This window comes from Leucopleurus acutus (genome assembly GCF_964270905.1).
Source record: "Leucopleurus acutus genome assembly, chromosome: 2".
Taxonomy (NCBI): Eukaryota; Metazoa; Chordata; class Mammalia; order Artiodactyla; family Delphinidae; genus Leucopleurus; species Leucopleurus acutus.
The window spans coordinates 24,081,705-24,103,528 of record NC_139143.1 but is presented as its reverse complement, the minus strand read 5'-3'; the positions used below and the strand labels follow the sequence as shown (position 1 = coordinate 24,103,528).

Genomic DNA, 21,824 nt, shown 5'->3' with positions numbered 1-21,824 from the left:
AAGCTTGAGCATGCCAGCATAAAGAGGTACGAGCTGGTGGAGATTCCAGGAGATGGAATCAATTCCCAGGAGATGGCACGCAGCAGGGCCTGAGCCCCGGCCGTGTGACGGACCTGTAAAATTTTCTCATCGGTCACGCAGCTGGTAGTATTGTGCTCCCACTGTGTGTCCAGCCTGGAGGGGCGTCCAGAAGTGTTAGGACAAATTCCGGTTCTCCAGAAGCTTACCCTCTGATGGGAGACACAGCACAGGACACAAGGATCACGAAGCGCTCAAAGCCTATCCTGCCAGCGGGGAGGGTTCTTGGAATGGCCTGTAGCTGGTCTGAGAAGCTTTATGGAGACGGTAGGGCCAGTTCACGGACTCCAGCACCATCAGCTGTGGGGACAGGTGGGGTGTGGATAAAGAAAAGGAGCGGGGAGAACACTGCAGGTAGAGCACCTGTGGGAGCGGGGACCTAGAGGTGGGGTGGGCATGGGACAAGAAGGTGGCCAGCCCTGCAGGATCAGAGAGGGCGTCCGAGAGAGTGAGCGTAGGAGAGGAGGGTGGGCAGGTGTCTGGGGCGGCCCTCTGTCCCTGGTGGGGGCCTTGATCCCGCCTGTAGGTGGTCAGGGAACTCTTGGGGGCCAGTCGGGCCAGCTGGGCCTGGGCGGACTCCTCAGGCAGGGATTCTGGAGGATGGTAGGGGAGGGAGAATGGCAATGAGGGATGGACCCCTGTGTGCCAATCTGGGTGCTACCCTTGTCCCAGAAACTGGGCCTCTGGTTGCGACAGGAAGAAGGCAGCTGCTCAGGGTTTTCCTGGCCCTCAGGAAGGGCCAGCCCGAGCCGAACACTTGCATCAGGGGCTCCCGTTTTTCAACAGGAGCTCTGGGCCCTGACCGGGTCCTACGCTCCAAACCCGGAGCAGAGCAGCCCTCTGATCCGACCAGCAGTGGAGAGGACAGAGCACCCACCCTGAGACCACAGAGCTGGTCCTGCCTCTCATGCCCTCAGTAGCCAAGGGGTCCAGGCCTGCAGGGGCTGGTGAGGGCCTGGCCGTCCTCATCCTCCTACCCTAGAGCAGCCGCTGATGCTGTGGGAGGTACGTCGCCCACCCCACTGCCCTCAGCGTGATCTGTGGGTGGGTTCCGTGCAGGACAGGCGAGGAAACGCTGTGCCAGCCGTGACCCTGAACCACTCATCTTGTGGGAACACCGTGTGGGGCGGGGAGAGAGGTAGGGATGAAATTCAACGTTACTCAGGTCTTTCTCAAAGAGTGTTTCTGCATTCGGTTTTTAGGGGAGTTTCCTTGTCTGTTAAAGGGGAAAGACGGTTAGTCTTAAAATCCAGATGCTTATTTTTAGCCAGAGCTACCTGCCCTGCCAAGTCCTTGGGCTTTGTTTCTCCTACCCTTGGTGTCTTGGTTTTGAAAGGCCTTCCCTCCTCCGCTCCAGGCTCCCAGCTCACTTTGGCAGGGGTGGGTTTGGCCCCAGCCAGGTTTCTAACCAGGCCTCCAGGACAGAGCTATTGAGCCAGGGGCCCCTACCTGCCTGGGCTTGCACCCAGCTGCCGTCACAGGAGGGCCCTGCCAGGGCGAATACAATGAACAAAGTTGTCTTGCCCTGGCTCTGCCTCCTGGGAGAAGCACAGCCTTTTCCCCAGCGAAGGAAAGAACGATCACTAGGGAAACCCAAACTGCTTTTTTAGAAAGACCAAAAGAAGAAAAGAAGGAAGAAAAAAGCATTTTTTCCAAACATGGACAACTCAGTGCCTTTTGCTCAGACTTCTGCAAGGCCAGAACAAAGGCACTGACACAGAATGAAACTTCCCGGGCACGGGCGTCTTCACCCACTTTCAGCGCTTTGTTAATGTGTCTTCCCAAAGTGGGTGTCAGTGAGGCTGCTCTGGGAACCACTTGGAAAGGAGGGCAAGGCGGGTCATTATTCAAGCCTGCCCCATCTGAAAGGTCACTCTTTTGACAAAGCACTTGCTGTTTATCTGAGGCTATTTTTTAACTGGAGGAGAGACGATGGGGGCCCAGTTACCCTGTTGGCTGAAACAAAACAAAATCCTCGGAGCAAACCAGGAAGCTGTGTGACCTTGAGCAAGTTACTTAACCTCTCTGAACATGTTTCATCATTTGCAGAATGTAGATAAGCATCAGTGCTGTGAGTGAGGATTACATGAAATATTAGCATAGTACCTAGCAACATGTTAGGCATTTAATATGTGATTTCTCTGCCTCTTTCCCCGGACAAGCCAGGTTATCACCACTAACCAGCACATATGCACAGGCATCATAGACACATGCACACGTGTGCAGCAAGGCAAAGGATTCTGGCAATATTGCTTTGAAGAGTCATAGGGTCCAGAGATAATTTCCCTTTTCTGATATTTTAGAGATTTCCCTTCATCTCTTCCACTCAAAAAAAAAAAAAAGGATACTCTTTATAATTATCTAAAAATAAAAGTTTGGCAAGTGCTCTAACTGTTTACATAAAAAGGGAAGTACTGAAGGAAAGAGCAGAATATTAGGGGAACAGCTCAGATGGGAAAGGGGTTAAGAAGAGTGTATAAACCCTCTGTATAAAATGAAATCCGTTCAGCAGTCTCACTGTTTATTATGTACTTCGCTGGTGCCTAGCAGAGTTCCACACGTGTGAAGTGGCGTTCTTTGGGGAACTCTTCTTTATCCTTTTAGCAACTTTACTGACCTTCTGAACCAGAAACTGGTGTCGAGGCACCTGGACGCCGGCCGGCTCTGCTCTCCCTGAGTCACAGAGCTCGAGGCCCCAGGAGCTGCCCTGTGTGTTCGCAGTTGCCATGAACATCCAAAGGGAAGTTTTGTAAGCAATTAACCACACAATTAGCTCATTTTCTTGCCACCGGCAATGACTGACCCTATGGAAGTGCCCAGCGGATTTTTGCCAGTCTCCTATGCCTTGGAGGAGAAAACTGTTTCAATTAAAACAAAACAAAACAAAACAAAATAGACACAGAAGTACAAACAAAGTGAACATCTAAGGTTCACCTGTCCAATGACGGTATACAGAGCACCCGTGTACATGTGTACCACCTCATCAGTTCTCTCAGAACTGATCAGGTAGAGTGTGCCTCAGGGCAAGTGTGATGTTATCGTGCCCAGTTTACAGGTGAGAACGCTGAGGTCGGAGAGGTTCAAAGCCTTGCTCACAGCTGCAGCCGGGAGGTGGCAGAGCCAGGGATCGTTCTAGCTCCAAAGCCTGGGTCGTGTGCTATCTTCTGGAAACAAAATCCAACGCTGTGGCCTGCCTCAGAAGCAGAGGATTTTAAACACACTCGAGACGGAGGGGAAGAGTGCGTCGCTTCAGCCTGAGTTTGCGGGGCGGAAACAGCAGCAAGGCTGGCAAAGCCAGCGGGAAGGGAAGCTGCAGGAAGGGCCGGCTGCCTTGGGTAAAGAGGCTTTGTCAGGAGCTGTCTTCAGGAGGCCTGCTTCTCCGGACAGGAGACAGTGCAGGCACTGCTGGGGCCGACAAGAGGGCAGCAGAGCCCGCAGGACCCTGGAAACTTCAGCTTACTTCCAGAGGCTCTGACCAGGTTCCCGCCTGCAGGCCTAGCTGACTGGCCCTGGTGGCCTCTCCTGGACCTGCCAGCTGCTGGGGGTCCTGGCTGTCGGGAGGGTACGCTCGCCCAGAGGAGAGCTGGGGTGCAGGCGTGCCCCGGGCACTGTGGGAGCACCCAGGAGGGACAGCTCGAGCAGAGGAAGGGCCTCCGGGGTCTCTGAGCTGCCTGGGGGTTAGCGGAGTCCTTTGCCTCCACTCCATTGCTTGCGAAAAATTCCTGGTGGCGGAAGGTGTCACCCTTGCGGTGTCTGAGGGTGGGTGAGCAGGGGTACATGCGGCGAGCCAGGGGTCGCCTGCAGAATCTCCTGGGCCTGAGAGAACATGTGTTTCCTGAACTGCAGATACCTCCGTGTGTGGATGGGGGAGGAGAGCTAGGCCTGCAGACATCCTAGGGCATGTGAGGCAGTCCTCCAGCAAAGGAACAGCTGGCCCCCATGTCACCACCCCTTCTGGGCTGTGCATATCGTGCAGCTGATCCTGATGACAGCTACAGGGTCCTGTGAGTGGGGTGCCTAGAGGCCCCCTCAGCCCCCAGCCTCGGCTCTGGGTCCCTGCTTCCCCGCCTTCCTCTCCTCATCTCCACCAGTCCTTTTGGCCTGTTTGATGGAAGTCAAAGAAAGGCCTGCCTTTGAGGTCATCCACTTAGCCTTTTTATTTAAGGCAGTGTTCCCTGCAGCACGAGGCGGATGACTGGCTGGGGGAACCAGCCAGAGGGTGGCGTTTACCCAGGAGCCGTTAGCATCCCTGGGAGGCTTGGAGTCCGGTTTAGATAAACACAGAGTCCGAGACGCTGCCCAGGCTTCCTCCCTTGGGCCCCACTGGCCAGTGGACCGTTTCCACGCTGGGCTCTCAAGGGCTCTGGGTGAGTCCAGGCCAGAGGGATGAGAAGCTGCCCTTCCTCGCCAGGGCTGCCCCGGGCGCCCTGAGGCTCTGCGTGCTGAGAGGTCGCCACACAGGGGTGTGGGCCGTTAGGGAGCAGATGCACGTCTGCTGTGAGGCCAGAAGTCTCCGGGCAAAGAGGAGGAGGGAAAAGTGAGAGCCCCGAGCCTTCCAAGGGCACCAGTGGCTGCAGAGGGCTCAGCTGGGGTTCTGAAACTCCCTTTCCAGGTGACTTCTGTCACCTCAAGCTTAAAGAGGGGTGGGGTTTTGTTGTTACTAGGCTTTTTCTCCTGCTACAAATATCCCTCTCCACATTCTCTGAATATTTCAGCTCCTGTCAAGTCAGGTATGAAGGGAGGGAACTGCCCAGAGCGGCTTCAGAGCCCCAGGCAGTCTCCAGCCGCTCTGAGTCGTAAAGGACCAGCCTCCACTCCCCAGGTCTGGCTCTTTTCTGATCCTTTTGAGCTCCTCTGTGTGAATGAGGGCCCTACCTTTTCCTGTGCAGCAGAAGTAGAGAACACGACCCCACCTCTTACAGAGCGAGGTCAGGGCTGTAACAAAAAGGCCCTGCCTTCACTCACGTAGAAAACAGAGCGAAACAAAATCAGTGCTTATTTCACCCAGGAGTGCAGGCGTCTAGGGATTTGTGGAGCTGGGCCATCCAAGCCCAGGAGCCTGAGGTGTCACCTGAAAAACCTCCCTTCTGGTCTGCAGTTGGCTTACACCCAGCACAGAATCGAGGTGAGAGCTGTGTGTCGTCAGCCCGCCCTGTGGCTCCTTCCCTGCACAAGAGGCAATCGGCTTTGTGGGGCTTGCCTTTCCCTTGAGGTGCTGCCCGAGAACATCCCAAGTGCAACATTCCAGCCACGGTCTAGGGGCGATTAGCTGGTCTGATCTGACTCATGGGAGAGCCTTGTGTCCCCTGGTAGCTAAGCTGGAAGTGGCACCTGCCCAGCCCTGGAATGAGACCTATCTGGGGTTTTGATGGCCAGCTGTGGAGCCTCTCCCGAAGGCTCTGGGCTCCTCTGCTGAAGAAGCAGCCAGAAGCCCCCCTGCCCCGGAGCACTGTCCTGCCAGCCCAGCGGCCTGGCTGCCCAGGGGAACCTCCTTGAAGGAATCTCCTGGTCCTTCCTGCCCGATCTTCTGTCCCCATCCCCTTGCCCAGCGTGCTCTGGGCTGGAAGGACCCCTGCGTGTTGATAGGCACAGCAGTTGGTGAATCGCTTTGAGGTTCCCAGGGTAATGTGGCAACCCGCTGGCAGGGAGGAGAATGGAATGACTTTGGGGAAGCAGCTCAGCTTGTAAGATTCTTCATCTTACAGAGAAAAGAATCCTATCTACCACCAGGTTGTTTGAAGATGAGAAATGAGGCCATAAGGAGCCCGGTCCAGCTCCTGTCACATAGTGAGAGCCCATAAGTGATGAGTCGTGAACGCTCACGCCAGGCCCAGTGCTGGGGGAGGCTGGCTGTCCGTCCGTCCTGTTGCACATCTAGGGAAAAGAGCCCTGCCGGTGAGATGACCACTGATGCCAGCTTGCAGGGAGTTTCTAAGAGCCATTCCCTTTGCTCTGTCATGCCCAGCAGACTTAGGAAGAACCCCCCAGCGTATCCATTAGGTGGGCCATTTTATCTATCAGATCCGCGTGTAAGGAGCGTGCCAGGGTAGAGCTTGGCGGAGTCAGCTAGCTGACTCCTGAGATGTACACAGGAGGACCCCGCCACCCAGAGAGGCCAGGGGGCCTGGCAGGCATGTGGAGCTCTGGGGGGCGTTCCAGGAAGGGTCAGCAGAGGGTGTCCAGATGACCCTGGTGATTGGGAGGTGACGGAGGGACGGGGCCAGTGAAATCATCCGGCAGCCAGCGCTGCCGCGGGGAGGGACCAGGTGCCCTTTGCCACACCGTGTTCACGGCATTTGAGAGCTGCCTGTGTGTCTGACACAGCTCAGCTTGAGAAATTCGAGACCTGGGACTGTAGTCTGATTGCAGAGAAGTGCCTGAGGCTAATTGAGACTCTCCCAGGAGAGAAAAGGGGATCAATTCCTCTGGATGGGATTCTTCCAGGTTGTTGGGCTGCCGTCCTTTCTTGCCTTGTCGGCTGTCTTTGGTGGGGAAGAGGCCTGGTATCCATTCCTGAGGACTGCGTCCTCCTCCAGCGAGGGGCTTGCAGGGAGACTGTTAGCCCAACTGACCCTCTGGGACCCACCACCTGGAAGCGGCTTCTGCCTAGAGTTGGTGGTTCTTAAATGGGTGCTGTGGTCTCCCGGGCATCGTAAGGGAATCGATTCTCTGTCATCTCCTGCCCTTCTGTTTCTCTCCACTCCCGTGGGCCGGGGGTAGGGGCGGTGGTCACCCTGCCGCCGTCTTTCCTGGGCCTTTCCTGGACCTGCGTTTCTGTTTAATGTTTGGCAGCGACTCTAGGCACTGCCTGGGTGCCGCTATGTAAAAACCACAGGAAAACCCCCTGCTTGCTGCTGCCAGCACAGTCGAGAAATCCCGCCCCAGTGGAATATTCCACCTTGGAAGCAGGGGGACTCTCTGGCCTTGGCCATGTGGGGCCCAATTTTCATGTTGAAGAAATGCTCCCTTGTGGAGGAGGTGTGGGGAAGAGGAAGCTACGCGGGAAAATGCCCCATTTACTCAGAGCTCAGCCGTGTTGGGAGGCTCTCGGGTCCCGCGAGCCATCAGAGGACCCCGCCCTGGAGCACCCCTCTCCTTTCTGGACCCCTGAAGAGCGGTCCGGGAACTAGAGTTTTCGCAGCTCAGATGCCCCTGCTGGACTCGAACCTGGCTGTTCTCGCCCAGCTCTTTTCCCTCCTGCCTCCCGGGTCCCAGGCCCACTGCCCAGTGTGTCCCCGTGGATCCCCAGAGAGCTGCATCCTGACAGGGTGGGTTTGGTCCAGCCCCAGGCTCCGTGACCTTTATTCCTGAGTAACTATGGCAACACCGCCACTTGGCTCCGGACTGACTGTTCCTGGGATGACTTCAGGGGCACCCCTCCTTGAACTCAGACCACTAAGACTCTTCCACAAACACCCCTGTGCCCATGAACTTCTAATGGCTTTACCTCTGGGGCTCGCAGACGCAGCCAGGACTCAGGCCCAGGGCAGCCTGCCTCCCCAACACCACACTCCCCAGAGTCCCAGCGTCTCGGCCCCGCGTGCAGAGCTGGCCTCGCCCTCTAACCCTTATCAGCCACTGCTTCCGGCTCCCATTCCCAGCACATCCGGCCCAACTGCTCCAAAGCCCAGTCCCGGACCTCTGTTCCCACAGGCCCCGCTGCCTGCAGTAGTCTTCTTCTGCTCCGTCGATTGTGCCCCCAGCCTGCGTCTGTGGGGTCAGCCTCTGTGATGACCTTCCTCCCCGGCAGGCATCCAACTTTGCAGGCCCCCGACCCCGGCAGCGGGACACATCCTCCCTGGGTCCTCTGCTGGCATCGCATCTGCAAGTGCAGTAGGAGGTGACACGCTGCAGCTGGGTGATCGTGGCCTCTCTGGTCTTCCTCTGAGGGGCCCTTGCTCTTGGGATGCGAGAGGTCATTTTTCAGAGTCCTAGAGTGTCCACTGATCCAGAGAGCGTGGGGGGGACCAGTTGTCCATCCCTCACTAGACAGATGAGGAAGCTGAGGCCCTGAGAAGGGGGCATGGAGAAGGGCATTGTGGGTTTAGTGGTCCCCTGATGGGGGAGTGGTGTGGGATGGGGTCCGCCCAGGATGGAGAACGCTCTGCCCTCCCCCTCCTCCCACCCCACTCTGAACCCGTCGGACCCTCGTCCCCTCTGAGCTCTGTTGCAGGGGTATGACCAGCAGGTGGTGAGAGCTGTGCGCTTCTCTTCTGGACAAACCATCACTTGGTTGGTCATCTCATGTAATTAGGTTTTCCCATTGCTGCCCTCGTGCATTGTCTGTCCTGAGTGTTTGTGCAGCCTTCTGGGTGCTTAGATAAGAAAAGCTGGCTTTCCTTAGCCTTCTTCGGAGATCTCCATCAGAAGGATCTAGGAAAAACACCCTTGTCGGTGAGGCCGGTCCTTTGTCACGTGGCCTGGCAGAGCGCTGCCCTCGCTTTAGACTAGGTCTTGGCGGTGGAGTGAGGGTTTCTGGGGGTGGGGTAAACATTGCCAGGCTCGGTAGGGAAGAATTCTTCTCCTTAAACAGATTTTAACTTGAAACCTTGATGACAGAAGCAGCTGAGTCTCACCAGAGAGAAAAAAACAAAGGAGACTGATTTAACCTTGGGCTCCAGCAGCTGGAGTCAGTCCAGCAACCTCAGCGTGGCTGCTAGCGGACGCTGCAGGACAGAGAATGAGGACCCGCCTCTCCTGGGGTCCACTGTCCAGGCAGGACCACTCCTCACCTCCCTCTTCTGTAGAATTCCCGGCTTCTCCTTCCCAGCGCAGAGCCTTGGGGGTTTACTGTCTGGTTTTGCTGGTCAGAGATCCGCTTCTCAGGAGCTTGAAATGCTTCACTTCTCATCACTCCCTTCAGGGGCTCATGTCTGGGGACACTTGATCTTCATGTCTACAGCCCGTTCTTATTAAAGTAACTTAGGGATATTTTTATAGAGAGAAATGTTTATAGCTGGGGATAAAAAGGATTTTCTTTAAAGTAGTCATATAGATGAAGGTTTAAACGCGGCTTTATCACTTACTTGTCTGAGGCTTGGGTTCTGCAAATGGAAATAATGATTACCTTGCATCCTTGCTGTGAAAATAAAATAAGAAGGTGCTCAATAAATGTTAGTTCTCCTTTCTGTCCAAGGAGCCCCTCCTACACACACACACACACACACACACACACACACACACACAGAGTTTTTACTTAAGAAATGTCTTGAGAAGGAGAAGCGGAGAGAGAGTCCTGCGGGCTGGCTCACCCCTGTGTGCACCAAAGCCTTGGAGGCTCTGCTGTCCCCGGGGAGTTCCCTTTAAAGTCTCCTCAAACCTCTCACAGGCAAGAGGTGCCTCTGCTGGCATCGCATCTGCAAGTGCAGTAGGAGGTGACACGCTGCAGCTGGGTGATCGTGGCCTCTCTGGTCTTCCTCTGAGGGGCCCTTGCTGTTGGGATGCAGGAGGTCATTTTCCAGAGTCCTAGAGTGTCCGCTGATCCAAAGAGCATGGGGGACCAGCTGTCCATCCCTCACTAGACAGATGAGGAAACTGAGAGGGGGCACAAAGAAAGGCAGTGCGGGTTTAGCTGTCCCCTGATGGGGAAGTGGCGTGGGATGGGGTCAGCCCTGGATGGAGAACGCTCTGTCCTTCCCTTCCTCTGTTCCCAGAGCCTGTCAGATCCTTGTTCCTTTGATTCTGGGTGTTTTGCTCAGCCTGTTTGTAGCATGGGACAAAGCCCATAGATGCATGCCACGTAGTTGATGGAGGTGAAGTCCTCAGACTCACCTCTTGTCCTGTGCCACAGGCAGGGGGTTCCCTGGCTTTGAATTCATCCTAACCAGAAAGTAGTAGTTGTGTTTCTAATGGAGAGCTTTTCGTTTGCTTGTTTCTAGAGCAAATCATGGAGGAAAATAAAAAACATGGTGCATTGGTCTCCCTTTGTCATGTCCTTCAAGAAGAAGTACCCCTGGATCCAGCTGGCGGGACATGCAGGTAGCCACAGCTCTCCCGGACTTTCTGACAGGATGTCCGGCTCTCTGGGGAGGCGTCCAGCGCGTGTGGGGGACGGGCCTGGCCCTGGATGCTCCCGGGGATGAAGCATCTGAGCAGGTGCTCCCCGAGAGACTTCGTGGTCTGCAGTCGCAGGCGTACTTGAGAGACAGGCCTTAACATTGCCTCAAAAATGCACATGGACACCCGCCCTCTCCACAGTCTGTGCCACCTCTCCACAAATCACACACATTCCCCCCTCAGTCTCTCTGTCTCTTTCAATCTCTCTTCCATTTTAACTCAATAAAACAGTTGAAGTCATCAGTCTTTATAGCTTGCCTGCCATTTGTCACCTGGGACAAAGAGACAAAGCTAAGTGCTTCCCTGAGTGCCTGTTGTATCCCCTCATCAAGGTGCTCCTCTGGGTGACAATACGTATGTAGATATAGTGTCAGCCCCGAAGGAGCTCGTAGCTGGTGGGAGAGGCAGGCAGGTCGCCCCAAGAGTGTTAAGACGTAGTGGAGTACCGGCTGCAGTGGCCATGCCCTGGGCTAGCCATGAGGTCTCCAGGTGGCCCCTCAGTGACAGGGGAGGATGTCTAGAGCTGTGGTCCTTTGGTGGGCATCGTCCCCAGGGGACAATTCAGTGGCCGCCCGTGGATTTCAGGCCAGCACAGGGTCTGACATTTTTTTGTACACCCTTAACCACGTTGGCCCAGACCCCAAGGCAGGTGGATGGACACCCTTCCTCAATACTTACCTGAGGGTGTGGCGCAGAAGGAACACCACCCAGCCCTGCAGAGCCTTGGACGGCTGCTTCTCAGCCGGTCTCCCTCTCCTGGCGCTAAATCCGGTTCTATCAAGGCTTCTCCTCCACTGAGACCAGAGACACTTTCGTGGCTGGGAAGCAAGGTCGATGGTGGGGTTGGGAGGTGGTAGTCGCACAGAGAGGAGTGAATAGGTCCTGGCACAGACCTCTCACTTCGTCTTGCTCACCCTCCAGTGGTGAACACTGGTGTACTTCCATCTTCAGAGGAGGAGCCTGGGGTCTGGGAAGTCCGGGAGCCAGCCCAGAGTTGCCCTCAGGGCACGGGGCGTGGCCGGGGCGGGGCGGGGACTGGGACTTGCACCCGCTCCGCTTAAAGGGCTCGGTCCACCGGTGGAGACCTGGGCACACCTTCAGCCCCGTGCTTGGCAAGCTCCACAGCATCCCCGAGAGGCCCGGGCCCTGTGACGGAGGGCGTGTCTGGCAGGGGCGGGGGTCGGAGCGGGGAGGGCTCAGGCTGGGGACCCAGGGCCTCCTCCCACCTTGCTGTGCAGGGAGCTTCAAGGCGGCTGCCAATGGCAGGATTCTGAAGAAGCACTGTGAGTCGGAGCAGCGCTGCCTGGACCGGCTGATGGCCGACGTGCTGAGACCCTACGTGCCTGCCTACCACGGGGACGTGGTGAAGGACGGGGAGCGCTACAACCAGATGGACGACCTGCTGGCCGACTTCGACTCGCCGTGCGTGATGGACTGCAAGATGGGCGTCAGGTGAGCCAGGCTCCTCAGATGGGGCACACCCGCCCCTCCGCCCCCAGCTGGCCGGGCGGCAGATACCAGGCACGGCATTCCAGGCTTCCAGGAGGCCGGGCTTTCCGGGCTGTCCCTGAGGCCTCATGTGGACGAGGCCGGGCCAGGGGTCTGGTTGGACCCCACTCTGGTCATCTCACATATGTGCTGGCTTTGCTCAGGACGGCCCCTTCCCTTCTCTGGTGAGCCAGGGGCCGGCGGGGGAGGGGCCGGTAGCCGGTAGCCGGTGGGACCAGAAAGGGGACCTGGTGGATGCGGAGCCTCCCCAGGGAGAGGGCAGGTGGGATTGCTGGGGAGAGCAGGGGGCGGCTTCCCGTTAATGTGGGCTGCGAGGGGGAGACTGGAGTAGAGGCTGTTCTCATCCCACCCTCCCCCGCCCCCCCGCCCCCCAACCCCGGGCCAAAGAGGCAGCTGGTTAGCAGATTGTGTTGATTTGCCAAAAGAGACTTGCGCCTGTCATAAGGGTGCAGTGGAGGAGAGAGGAGTGCGAGAGGCCCTGACAAGTCACCAGCTTGCCACATTCTGGACTGGGGCTGGCGGTGACCCCAGCCCAGTGGCTGCGTGGTCCAGGGCACAGGGCCAGATGGGTATGTGGGCATGTGTGTGGAAATGGGTGTGTTCCCCACCCCCACCAGGCTCCGCCCAGAGAAGACCCAGGAGGGAAGGAGGCGGGAGGAGTGGGCTGGAGAAGACAGGATGGGGGGCAGAGCCAGGAGGACCCGAGCCCCAGGCACCTGTGCTCTGGGCCCTGCTTTGGCAGCAGGGTTTTCTCATCTCCTCTCAAACTCTGACCATTCCGTCTCAGGAGTCGTGGAGTAGGTCCTCCCCGGCGGGTCAGTGGGTGGTGAAGTCCTCTGAAGCCTCAGAGAGCCGCCGACTGCAGGTGCCCAGACGGGACGGCCAGGCGCGGGCCTCCTCCATCCGGCCCGCCGCTCTCCGGGGACACCAGGCTCCGAGTCGCAGAGCTCACAGCTGGAGCCTGCGTTTACCTTGGATGGTTTAAGCGGTTTTATTTCTTATAAGAGGAGTTTGAGAAAGGGGTGTGTGTGTGTGTGTGTGTGTGTGTGTGTGTGTGTGTGTGTGCGCGCGCGCCCGCAGGAAAGAAGCCAAGCCAGTCAGTTTTCCTTCCTTCCTCATTCCTCCTGGGAATTGTGTCGTAAAATCAGACCCTGACCCTGCAGGCGGACCCGCTGTGTTCCCTTGGCTTGGCCCCGAGGGCGGGGACGAAGGGGTGGGGAAGTAGAGACCCCACTCTCTGCGCTGTCCCCAGCCTCTCCCTCCCTCCATCCAGGGGTCTCACCATCTCCAGCCCACACGGAGAAGACAGAATGTCCCTCCAGCCACCCCTCGGCCACTGCTCTCCCCAGAGTCTTATTTCTGTCCCTGGAAGGCCTTCCCGTGGTGCACCAGGATGTGCCCTCTCAGGGGGAGACACGTAAATATTCTGATCGGTATTCACTCAGACCAGGGCCAGAAAAAGTACACCCTGTGGGTAGAACGTGTGGCCAGTCCTAAAAGGCTGCCGGGGTGCCTGTCTGTTCCCTGGGAGGCTGCTGGGGACAGGAGCCCCCTCTCTTACCAAGGCTGCCCCATCCCCCTGCTGCCTGGAGCTTCTGTCCCACTGCACCCAGGGCTCTCAGGAGAGACCCAGAGTGACCAGCAAGGCTGGGACGTGTTTAACCCAGTCCTGGGCAGGGCCGCCTGGAGGCTGAGGGAGGAGGCGTGTGAGGATCCCCTATGGAGGGGAGGAGGTAGGTCTCCCCAGGACCAGTCCCACCCCAGCACCCCCTTCCCTGTCTCACGGGTCCTGAGGACGGGGTGGAGGCCCTTCTGTGCTCCGAGCGCTGGGTGTTCCTTACAGCCGCCCTGGCAGATGGGCCACCATCCGGTCTGAGCAGTCCCTTTGACACCAGAGGCTAAGGGACTCCCCGGGGCCACGCAGCCACACAACCTGCCTCTACACCAGGCCTCTCACTACCAGGTCGAGCCTGGGCTACAGCTTGGCACTCCCCAAGGGTTCTGTGCTTGCCAGAGGGAGGAGGCCGCAGCCCAGGGCCACCACCAGCCCTGAGTCCGGGGCATGAGAGGTTGAGGCTTGTCACAGACGTGTCACAGTGGTGGAAGGGCTGGCTGGTCAGCAGACCCAGCCATGGTGAGGCCTGAGGCAAAGGTGATGCCGCCACCCGTAGTGTCCTAACGAGGGGTGTCTGGGGACCCCAGTTCCACATGGACATAAGCTCACGTTGCTCTAGGGCGTTTTCTTAGGTTTGACCCCGTGTCTCTTGTGTGTCACGTAGCCTGCCGTGGAGAATCAGGAGTGTCTGCCCGACCTCTGGACCAGGGCTGGCAGGTGGAGACCAGAGCTGTCTGTAGCACCTGTGCCCTGGTGGGAAGCAGGTTGGAGAGAGCGTGGTGGGAGGTGGATGGCTTTGGTGTGTCACCTGTTGGCTCCCCATGGGCTGGCCGACCTTCCTGCTGGGGTGGGCAAGGTGGGCCGGGCCAGTGTCGGGACACCAGGGTTGGGGAGGCTTTGCAGCTGACCTCCCGGTGGATCCCTGACCCCACCACCAGGCTCGTGACCCCTGTGGGCATCTCTGCCCGGCCCTTTTCCTCTCCCAGAGGGCGAGCAACTCTGCCCAGACTGCGCCGCACAGGCCCTTTCTGGAGCAAGCCCCATGTGGAAAGGGATTTGACGGTGAGGGCTGCCTCCTGCTTACGGAACTACTGAGAAGTCTCTGCAGAAGTGCAACACCCACCCACCCGCAGGCCCTTGCAGCGCGCTCAGGAGCATTGGGGATGGCAAACCCTCTGCCCACCACACGGCACACACACACAAATACACACACGGGCCAGCATGACACAAGTCCATGCGAAAGCAGCCTGCCTCGCAGCTCTGCACTGTAGCGCTATCGGCACTGACCGGGCTCTGCACGCGGTCGTGTTCGTACATGCGCGTGTGCGTGCGTGGGCGTGCATACAATAATGCGTGCATGCGTGCGTGTGTGTGTGTGTGTGTGCGTGTGTGCGTGCGTGTGCAGGGGCACAACCAAGGACAGAACCTCCGTATGGTCTGCATCACCCGCTGGAAGGTCCTAAACGACCAGACCCAAGTTCACCACCAAGGATTTGCTTTTTTCTTGAAAGAGCTGCTACAGTGGTTCTGGAAACTTATCTTTTAAAGGATTTGACCAGTCTGTCCCGCGTCCCAAGCCGGCAGGTTAGAGGGATGGTGGGAAGTGGTAGAGCAAGGCCCCGGGGACAGATGGAGAGTGGAGGCTGGGCCTGCTGTCACAGGCCGCAGTGTGGGCAACGCCCACGCACACAGGCCCAGGGAGAAGACTTCCCTCCACTCAACTGACGTTGCGGATTCCTGTTTCAGGAAGGGTCACAGGCAGCCGCTGAGCCCACTGTGGGGGAGAAGGGGAGCTTCAAATAGAAGCAGGGAGGAGGGTGGGCGTCTGTGATGTGCAGCAGGGGTGACTCACCCCGTTGGCGAAGGGGGCCAGGGAGGCGGCCTGGGGCCGGGAAGCCGGTCTCGGGCTGCCCAGATCCTGTACTGTCCCCAGTCCTGTTACCTCTGCCAGTTCCTAGGGGACCCTACCAGCCCGTGCGGAGGCCAGGGCGGTAAACAGTTTACTTGGCCACGTTGTCTTGAGGCCTGGGGTCCGAGGGGCAGGAAGAGCCCAGCACGTCTCTGTGGTAGAACAAGAGCCCCGAGGCTTTGCCTCCCATCACGGCCTTCTCCCTCCAGCACTGGGGCCACTTCAGAGGCTGCCTTCTGGCCTAAAGGTGCCCCTCTTCGGAGAGAGCCCTTAGGCTGCCGGGGCACCAGGGAGATGTGGACGAAACGCACTCCGCGACTCACACAGGTGCTGGCTTACGAAGCCCTCGCCTCGTGGAAGGCAGCCGGGGGGACAGCTGGATCCTGGGGGGACCCGCCCTCAGTCCCCTGCCCCACCCTCACGCCAGCAGGACGAGCCGCCAAGCTGCCCCTCTTCCTCGCTCCTCTGCTGGTCCTGTGAGGTGCCCAGAAGGAAGAGCTCCTCGGGCTTTGTCGGGCCTTCCCAGCGCTCTTGGAACGAAGCTGCTCGCGTTAGGCAAGGCTGGCCCGTGCTCGGTCGACAGCCAGGCCCAGCGCAAGCAGATGTGCGCCTGTCCGGGACGAGGCTGACTTGGCTAAGCTGACTGCAGCCCTCGGGCAAGGCACCAGTGGGCCGCGCTCCGGCCACTGGCCCTCACGTGGCTTCCCCTCCCTCCCAGGACCTACCTGGAGGAGGAACTCACCAAGGCCCGGAAGAAGCCCAGCCTCCGGAAGGACATGTACCAGAAGATGATAGAGGTGGACCCAGAGGCCCCTACCGAGGAGGAGAAAGCCCAGCGGGCTGTGACCAAGCCGCGGTACATGCAGTGGAGGGAGACCATCAGCTCCACGGCCACGCTCGGGTTCAGGATCGAGGGCATCAAGGTGAGGACAGCCTGCGGTGGCCTGAGGCTGCCTGAGCCGCCCCGCTCCTGGGTGGGGAAGCGACTGGGTCCTGGGGCTCCAGCAGCGTTCACCCAGCGGTCCTGGATGCTCTCAAGACCCTACGGAGGCTGTAAGATTCCTCCCCATGTGGGCCCAGGGCATGGGCAGCCAGCCCCAGGGACAGACATCTGGGGAAACTGGCCTACTCCTTGGTCTGGGTCTGGGTGGCATGGCCACATAGGGGGCTGGGGCCTTGGAGCAGGGCTGGCTTCCAGCCCCACCCAGCGTTGAGCCCTCCGCCGAGGGCCCTACATCTAGCCCAGACCATGCCCAGCGCAGAACCCCACCCACCCAGGAGGCGGCTAGCCGCATGCCAGTGCCGGGAGCTGGCTCCTTCTGCCCAGGGCCCGAAAATCGGGACTGGCAGTGAGATGTAGCCAAGGGAGGGAGCGCGCCAGCTGCCTCTGACATCCGAGCCATCTGCCTGGGAGGCAGAACTAGGCGCTGCTCCTCCGGTCACCAAGCCCCTCTGGGGAGGCTGTACCGAGGCCACCCCCCGTGTCGGGGCCACCTCAGTGTCTTTTCTTTCCTCTCACTCTCCCGAGAAGGGCCTGAGAACGCTCTCCCTAGACCCAGGCTCCCACACGCCTCCTTTGCTGCTAGATGTGAGAGCCTCTGCTCAGACACATGCCTCACCCCAAGGAGCGGGGCTGTGAGGCGCTGGCCCCTCGGTCTCGGGCAGCCGTCCCTCTCAAGCAGAGGACAGTCCGAGCGTACTCGGGTTTCTGTTCTCTGCCCATTCTTGGCCCACGTTGGCCAGCCCTCGAGTCAGAGTAGGGCAGCGGGGAGCCCTGACTCACGAGCAAGAGAAGCCAGGACAGCCTCCTTGCCGATGACATTGGCTGGAAGTTCCTGTGGGGCAGTGCCTCGCTGCCGATGGTTTCGAGTGGGGCAAAGTTTTTGCCTTCTCCCGTGACAGCTGCTTTACGACCTCCAGGCTGAGAAAGCCATCTGCCCCTCCCCTGTCTTCTGAAATCGGCTTTTGCTGTATTTTTGGATCCAGTGGGAGAGTAAATTATATACTCATCCTCTTAAGGCTCTTTTCCTTTCTGTATCTGTCTGAAACAGTCTGCTTTTCCCTTGACCTCTCTCTCCGTCTCTTGCTGGATCTCCTGGTCTCTGTCCACTGTCCAGCTGCAGGAACGGCCGACAGCCCATCTTCTCGGGCTGCGGGCCACCAGCTCCGAAAGAAGCCAGCTGCCTTCACCAGCACACCCCCGCCTCCCCCATCCCTGGTCCAGGAAAGGCCCTGCAGAGACCCCTGTGGGGAAGGCCCAGCCCTCGGCTCTCTCCCTCTGCCCAGGGTCCTGCCTATTCTTGCAGAGGCAGCGACAGCGCTCAGCGCCACCCTGGTGGTGCACAGATGCACGTCTGGGGGCCTAGTAGAGCCAGCCTTTCTCACCCTTTGATCTTAAAGAACAGCTTTCCTCGTAGAGATGCTGAGCCCCACGTGCTGCCTGAACAGCCTGGAACAGACATAGTACGGGGCTCAGGAAATGGAGCCATTCCGTGCACTGGGTGGGGAAGGGAGCGGGATGGGCTGTGTTTTATCCTCGCTTTCAGGGAGCCTAAGTAAGAGACCTTCCATTACAAGGGAATCGAGCTGAGCTTGGGGCGAGGAATGCCTCTCTCCTGTGGTGAGGGAGGGTGTCCCTGGGCAGCAGGGACCTTCAGGCACCCCGGTTCCAGAGACGTGGCCCCTCGTGGAAGCAGAGGCCCGTGCATCTCCCTCAGCCCCCAGTTGCTCACACTCAGGACCCCCAGGATGGACAGGCGGGCCCCGCAGCCTCGCTCCTCCAGTCTTGGTCCAAGCGCCTCTCGGGCCTCCGGGCCTCCCTAATGCCGTTTACTCTGCCTGGGATGCTGGTGCCACCCGCTTTGTTCTCCTCAGCGAGGACACAGGACAGGCTCCCCCGTGCCGTGCGGTCGGACTGACCACGCGGCGCCTGCCTCCTTGTGCCCCGTGTGGGCACCTGGCTGCCCGGGGGTCAGCCTGGGGCTCGTGGCTCTGAGGCACTGTGTCATTCTCCTTCTCAGAAAGAAGATGGCTCCGTGAACCGGGACTTCAAGAAGACCAAAACGAGGGAGCAGGTGATCGAGGCCTTCAGAGAATTCACTAAAGGAAACCGGAACATCCTGGTGAGTCGGGTGCCCCCTGTGAAGGGGTCGGGCCGTGTGGTCTCCGGGCAGGGGTAGCTGCACCCCCTCTGGAGGTTCTTGCCCAGCCCGAGACGGAACCGAGGTTCCCACACAGAAAACCCTGGCCCCGAGCTTCTGCTTGGAAGGTGAAGAGGGAGGTGGTGTGGTTGTCAGCCCGTCCAGCGGGTGAACACGCGCTCACTCTTTCCCTTAGCCAGCAGCTCAGCTCCCAAAAACGTCTCCATCCCCTTCAGAGCAACCCTTTCCCAATGCCCGTGTTCCTCTAAGGCCAAGTATTGTGCCAAGTGCTCATCAAACCCTCGTAGCAGCCCTCTGTCGCGGGTTGGCATCCTTGTCCCCATTTTACAGATGAGGAGACTGAGAGGTCAAGGGCACACAGCTAGGAAAGGGGGAGCTGGAGCTCACACCCAGGTGGGCCGGCAGGCTGCTGGTCCCTGCGCTTCTAGGCCTGGCTGGGCCTCCGCCAGGCTGAGACAGAGTGAGGGAGGTGTGTGGGCATTGAGGGGCGAGGTGCCGCGTCACCCTCCCCAGCCAGAACTGATGGGCTCTCTGAGCCTGGAGGTGTGGGTGGCAGAGGTTTACGACAAAGTGACTTCATTCGCCGCAGGCAGGCTGCTGGACAGAGGCTCTGAGCACTGAGATCAGCTGAGGTAGGGTGTGTTGAGTCCCCACACCCCAAGGACAGGGCGCCCTGTGACAATCAGAGACCTGGGTACACCAGGGACCTGAGCCCTGGAGCCCCTGTGAGAGGCACCTTCCCCTGCACAGGCTCCCGGGATGCTGAGTGGGGAGGGCTGGACCCAGACAGCCTTTCTCCAAGGAGACTCAGCACCGGCTGGAACTGGGGAGTTTCCCTACCCCCCTTTTCCAGCTGGGAGACTTTGCTTGGCCCATGGTAAGAGCTGAGGCTTCAGTCACGGGGCAGGCACCCCAACTCTCCCATAGCTGGAGCCTCTGGACGCCGGGTCAGCGGCCGGGGAGTTTGCCACAGAACGCGCGCTGCCTGCGCCCGGACGAGAGGGGTTATTCCTGGTCCTGAGCCCCAGGCTGGCGCTGCTTCAAATGGGCATCAAGGGACCCTATGAGCCTGTGTGCGACAGGCTTCCCTCGCAGCCCCTGGGGAGGGCGGGCACCCCCAGGGCCAGCACAGCTCTGTGGAGAGGCCACTGGCAGAGATATTTGTGGCTCTGGCTCTCGTATTCTGTCCTTTTCAGGAGTTCAGGGCACTGAAGTTTGTATCAGGAAGACTAGCACCATGGCAACCGGGCTCTCTGGGTGCTGCCTCCACACTGCTGGCGTTCCAGGATAGACTTAACCCTCGTGCGAGGGGCTCCTGGAGGCCTCCGGGCTGTTCGGGAACTGTTCCCCGCTCCCCCGTCCCCAGACCGCGCCTCCTGTCACAAAGCAGTGTGTAGTGGAGGGAGTGTGGGACCAGGGCCCCAGCTGCTCCGCCTTCTTTGGGCCTCAGTTTCTTCATTTCTAGATGAGGAGGTTGGAATAAGCAGGGTGTAAGGCCCTCTCACGCTGACGCTCAGACTCTAATAAGCCAATTAGCACCCAAAATCCACCTCCCACACCCACGTGTTTAAAAATCTGGTCATCTTTTCTGTTCCCAGATCGCCTACCGGGACCGGCTGAAGGACATTCGGGCCACCCTGGAAGTCTCTCCCTTCTTCATGTGCCATGAGGTAGGTGTGGGGCTTTGTCCTCGGGGACAGAGAGCCGTGTTCCGTGTGGCTGGCCACGACCCCTGGGCACGCCCGCCTGAGCTGTGCACCTGACCCCCGTGCTAGCTGACCTGCTTGCTCCTAGACGGGCCTCCCATAAGGAAGGAGTGGGGCATACGGAGGGCCGGCTCGGCCTGGCTCTGCCCTGGGTAGCTGCACTGGCTCCGGCCATCCTGGAAATGCCCTCTTCTCCCTTCGTCCTCACTGAAGCCCGGCGTCCCTGGGTTCTTGGCTTCTCCTGGGGTCCCTCTGTCTTCTTAGCTTTGTGCAGAGCTTCCTCCAGCTGGCCTGCTTTCTCTGGAGGACAGCCTGGGGCCAAGGCTGAAAGGACCTGAGGCCGAAGAGCCGCCCATGACCTCCTGCGTGGACGGAAGGACCCGCGGCTGCCCACTTGGCAGCCCCAGGCTTCGTCTCACGGCTCTGCCCCCCCTTCTTCAGCACTTTGCTGTTACTTCCTGAAAAACTGTTTTGCTGTACTCTTTCTGGAGTTTCACTTGGAAACTTCAGGTCCAGACCGAGGCCAAATGAGCTGGGGCTTCTGCTTTTTTCCATCTGGGAAGAGAAAGCCCCCTTCTCTAAGCTCAGCACGTCCAGGGGGTCTTCCCTGCCCTGGCCGGAGCCCTGGGAGCTAGAATGACACTTCAGCGCCTCGCCACACCCCCACGTCTCCTTCGGGCCTCACACAGGTGACCCAGGGGGTTGGAGGGTGTGTTCATATTTGGGAAGGCGCCTTACCCCGCGCAGGTGCTCTGACCACAGCAGGGAGGGTGCCCGCTGTCCCTGGCAGAGACCGTGAGCAAAGACCAGCCTCAGAAGCCCTGTCTGCCTAGGACTTGCAGCAGGTGTGCTCCCGGGCTGGGGGTGACCTGAGCCTGGCGGCCCGCCCTCCCCGAGGGGCTGTGAGTGCCTTGGGACAGGGTCCTTTCCGGTCTCCCCACAGACAGGCGTGTGGCATCTCCTTGGCATCTCCCCCTCGGGCAGTTGGGTAGCACTCAGAGGTGCTGAGGGATGGGTTAGCTGTGGTCTAGAAATAGAGGAAAGTGTGCAGGTTGGGACTGGGGGATGGGGACAGGGTTTGTCGTCCTGGACATTCCTCCCTGGCAGTGTGGGCCGTCATTGTTCTGGGTCCCATGTCCCCCATCCATGGCGTGGCCACTCGGGCAGGCTCTGCCGCTCAGGTGAGAATGGGGGACAGAGCCCATCGGCTGAGCAAAGCTCGCTCCACTTCCCTGAGGTCTCAGGCTTTTCCAAGCCCCCCTAAGGTGCCGGCTTGTTGTCTGGAGGGCAGGGCGGGGCCCCAGCCCTTCCCCGCCTCACCCCCCTGCTCCCCTCCAGGTCATCGGCAGCTCCCTCCTCTTCATCCACGACAAGAAGGAACAGGCCAAGGTGTGGATGATCGACTTTGGGAAAACCACGCCCCTGCCCGAGGGCCAGACCCTGCAGCACGACATCCCGTGGCAGGAAGGGAACCGGGAGGACGGCTACCTGTCGGGTCTGAACAACCTCGTCGACATCCTGACGGAAATGTGCCCGGGCGCCCCCCTCTCCTGAGGCCACCCTCCGCCCCACCTCGTCGCCACCCTGGCGTCTTCTCCCCCTTGCTTCCCTTCTCCTTCTGAATTTTTCCTTCACTTCCACCTGGGTGCAAGCCCTAGAACTGACCCTCCCGAACGGCACTACAAGACACTTTGTAGACGAGATGAGATTTTCTAGTTACTGCCTGATTGAAGGGTTTGGAGCTAGGGCTTCCGTTTTGCTTTCTCAATAGGATCTCCTCCTGGCAGAGA

At 59.2% G+C, this 21,824-nt stretch overlaps 1 protein-coding gene across 1 annotated transcript in view; it reads left to right on the top strand.

Moving 5' to 3' along the window:
• The window catches only part of ITPKB (inositol-trisphosphate 3-kinase B), a gene marked incomplete at both ends in the record, with an annotated part of 92,202 nt that extends 70,614 nt beyond the window's left edge, over positions 1 to 21,588 (top strand). The window contains 6 exons of the mRNA XM_082856236.1: positions 9,957 to 10,056; positions 11,373 to 11,586; positions 15,886 to 16,090; positions 18,188 to 18,289; positions 19,927 to 19,998; positions 21,373 to 21,588. Of these exons, the coding sequence (XP_082712362.1) occupies positions 9,957 to 10,056; positions 11,373 to 11,586; positions 15,886 to 16,090; positions 18,188 to 18,289; positions 19,927 to 19,998; positions 21,373 to 21,588 (909 nt within the window). The remainder of the gene's footprint in view (positions 1 to 9,956; positions 10,057 to 11,372; positions 11,587 to 15,885; positions 16,091 to 18,187; positions 18,290 to 19,926; positions 19,999 to 21,372) is intronic.
• Positions 21,589 to 21,824: the final 236 nt, after the last annotated feature.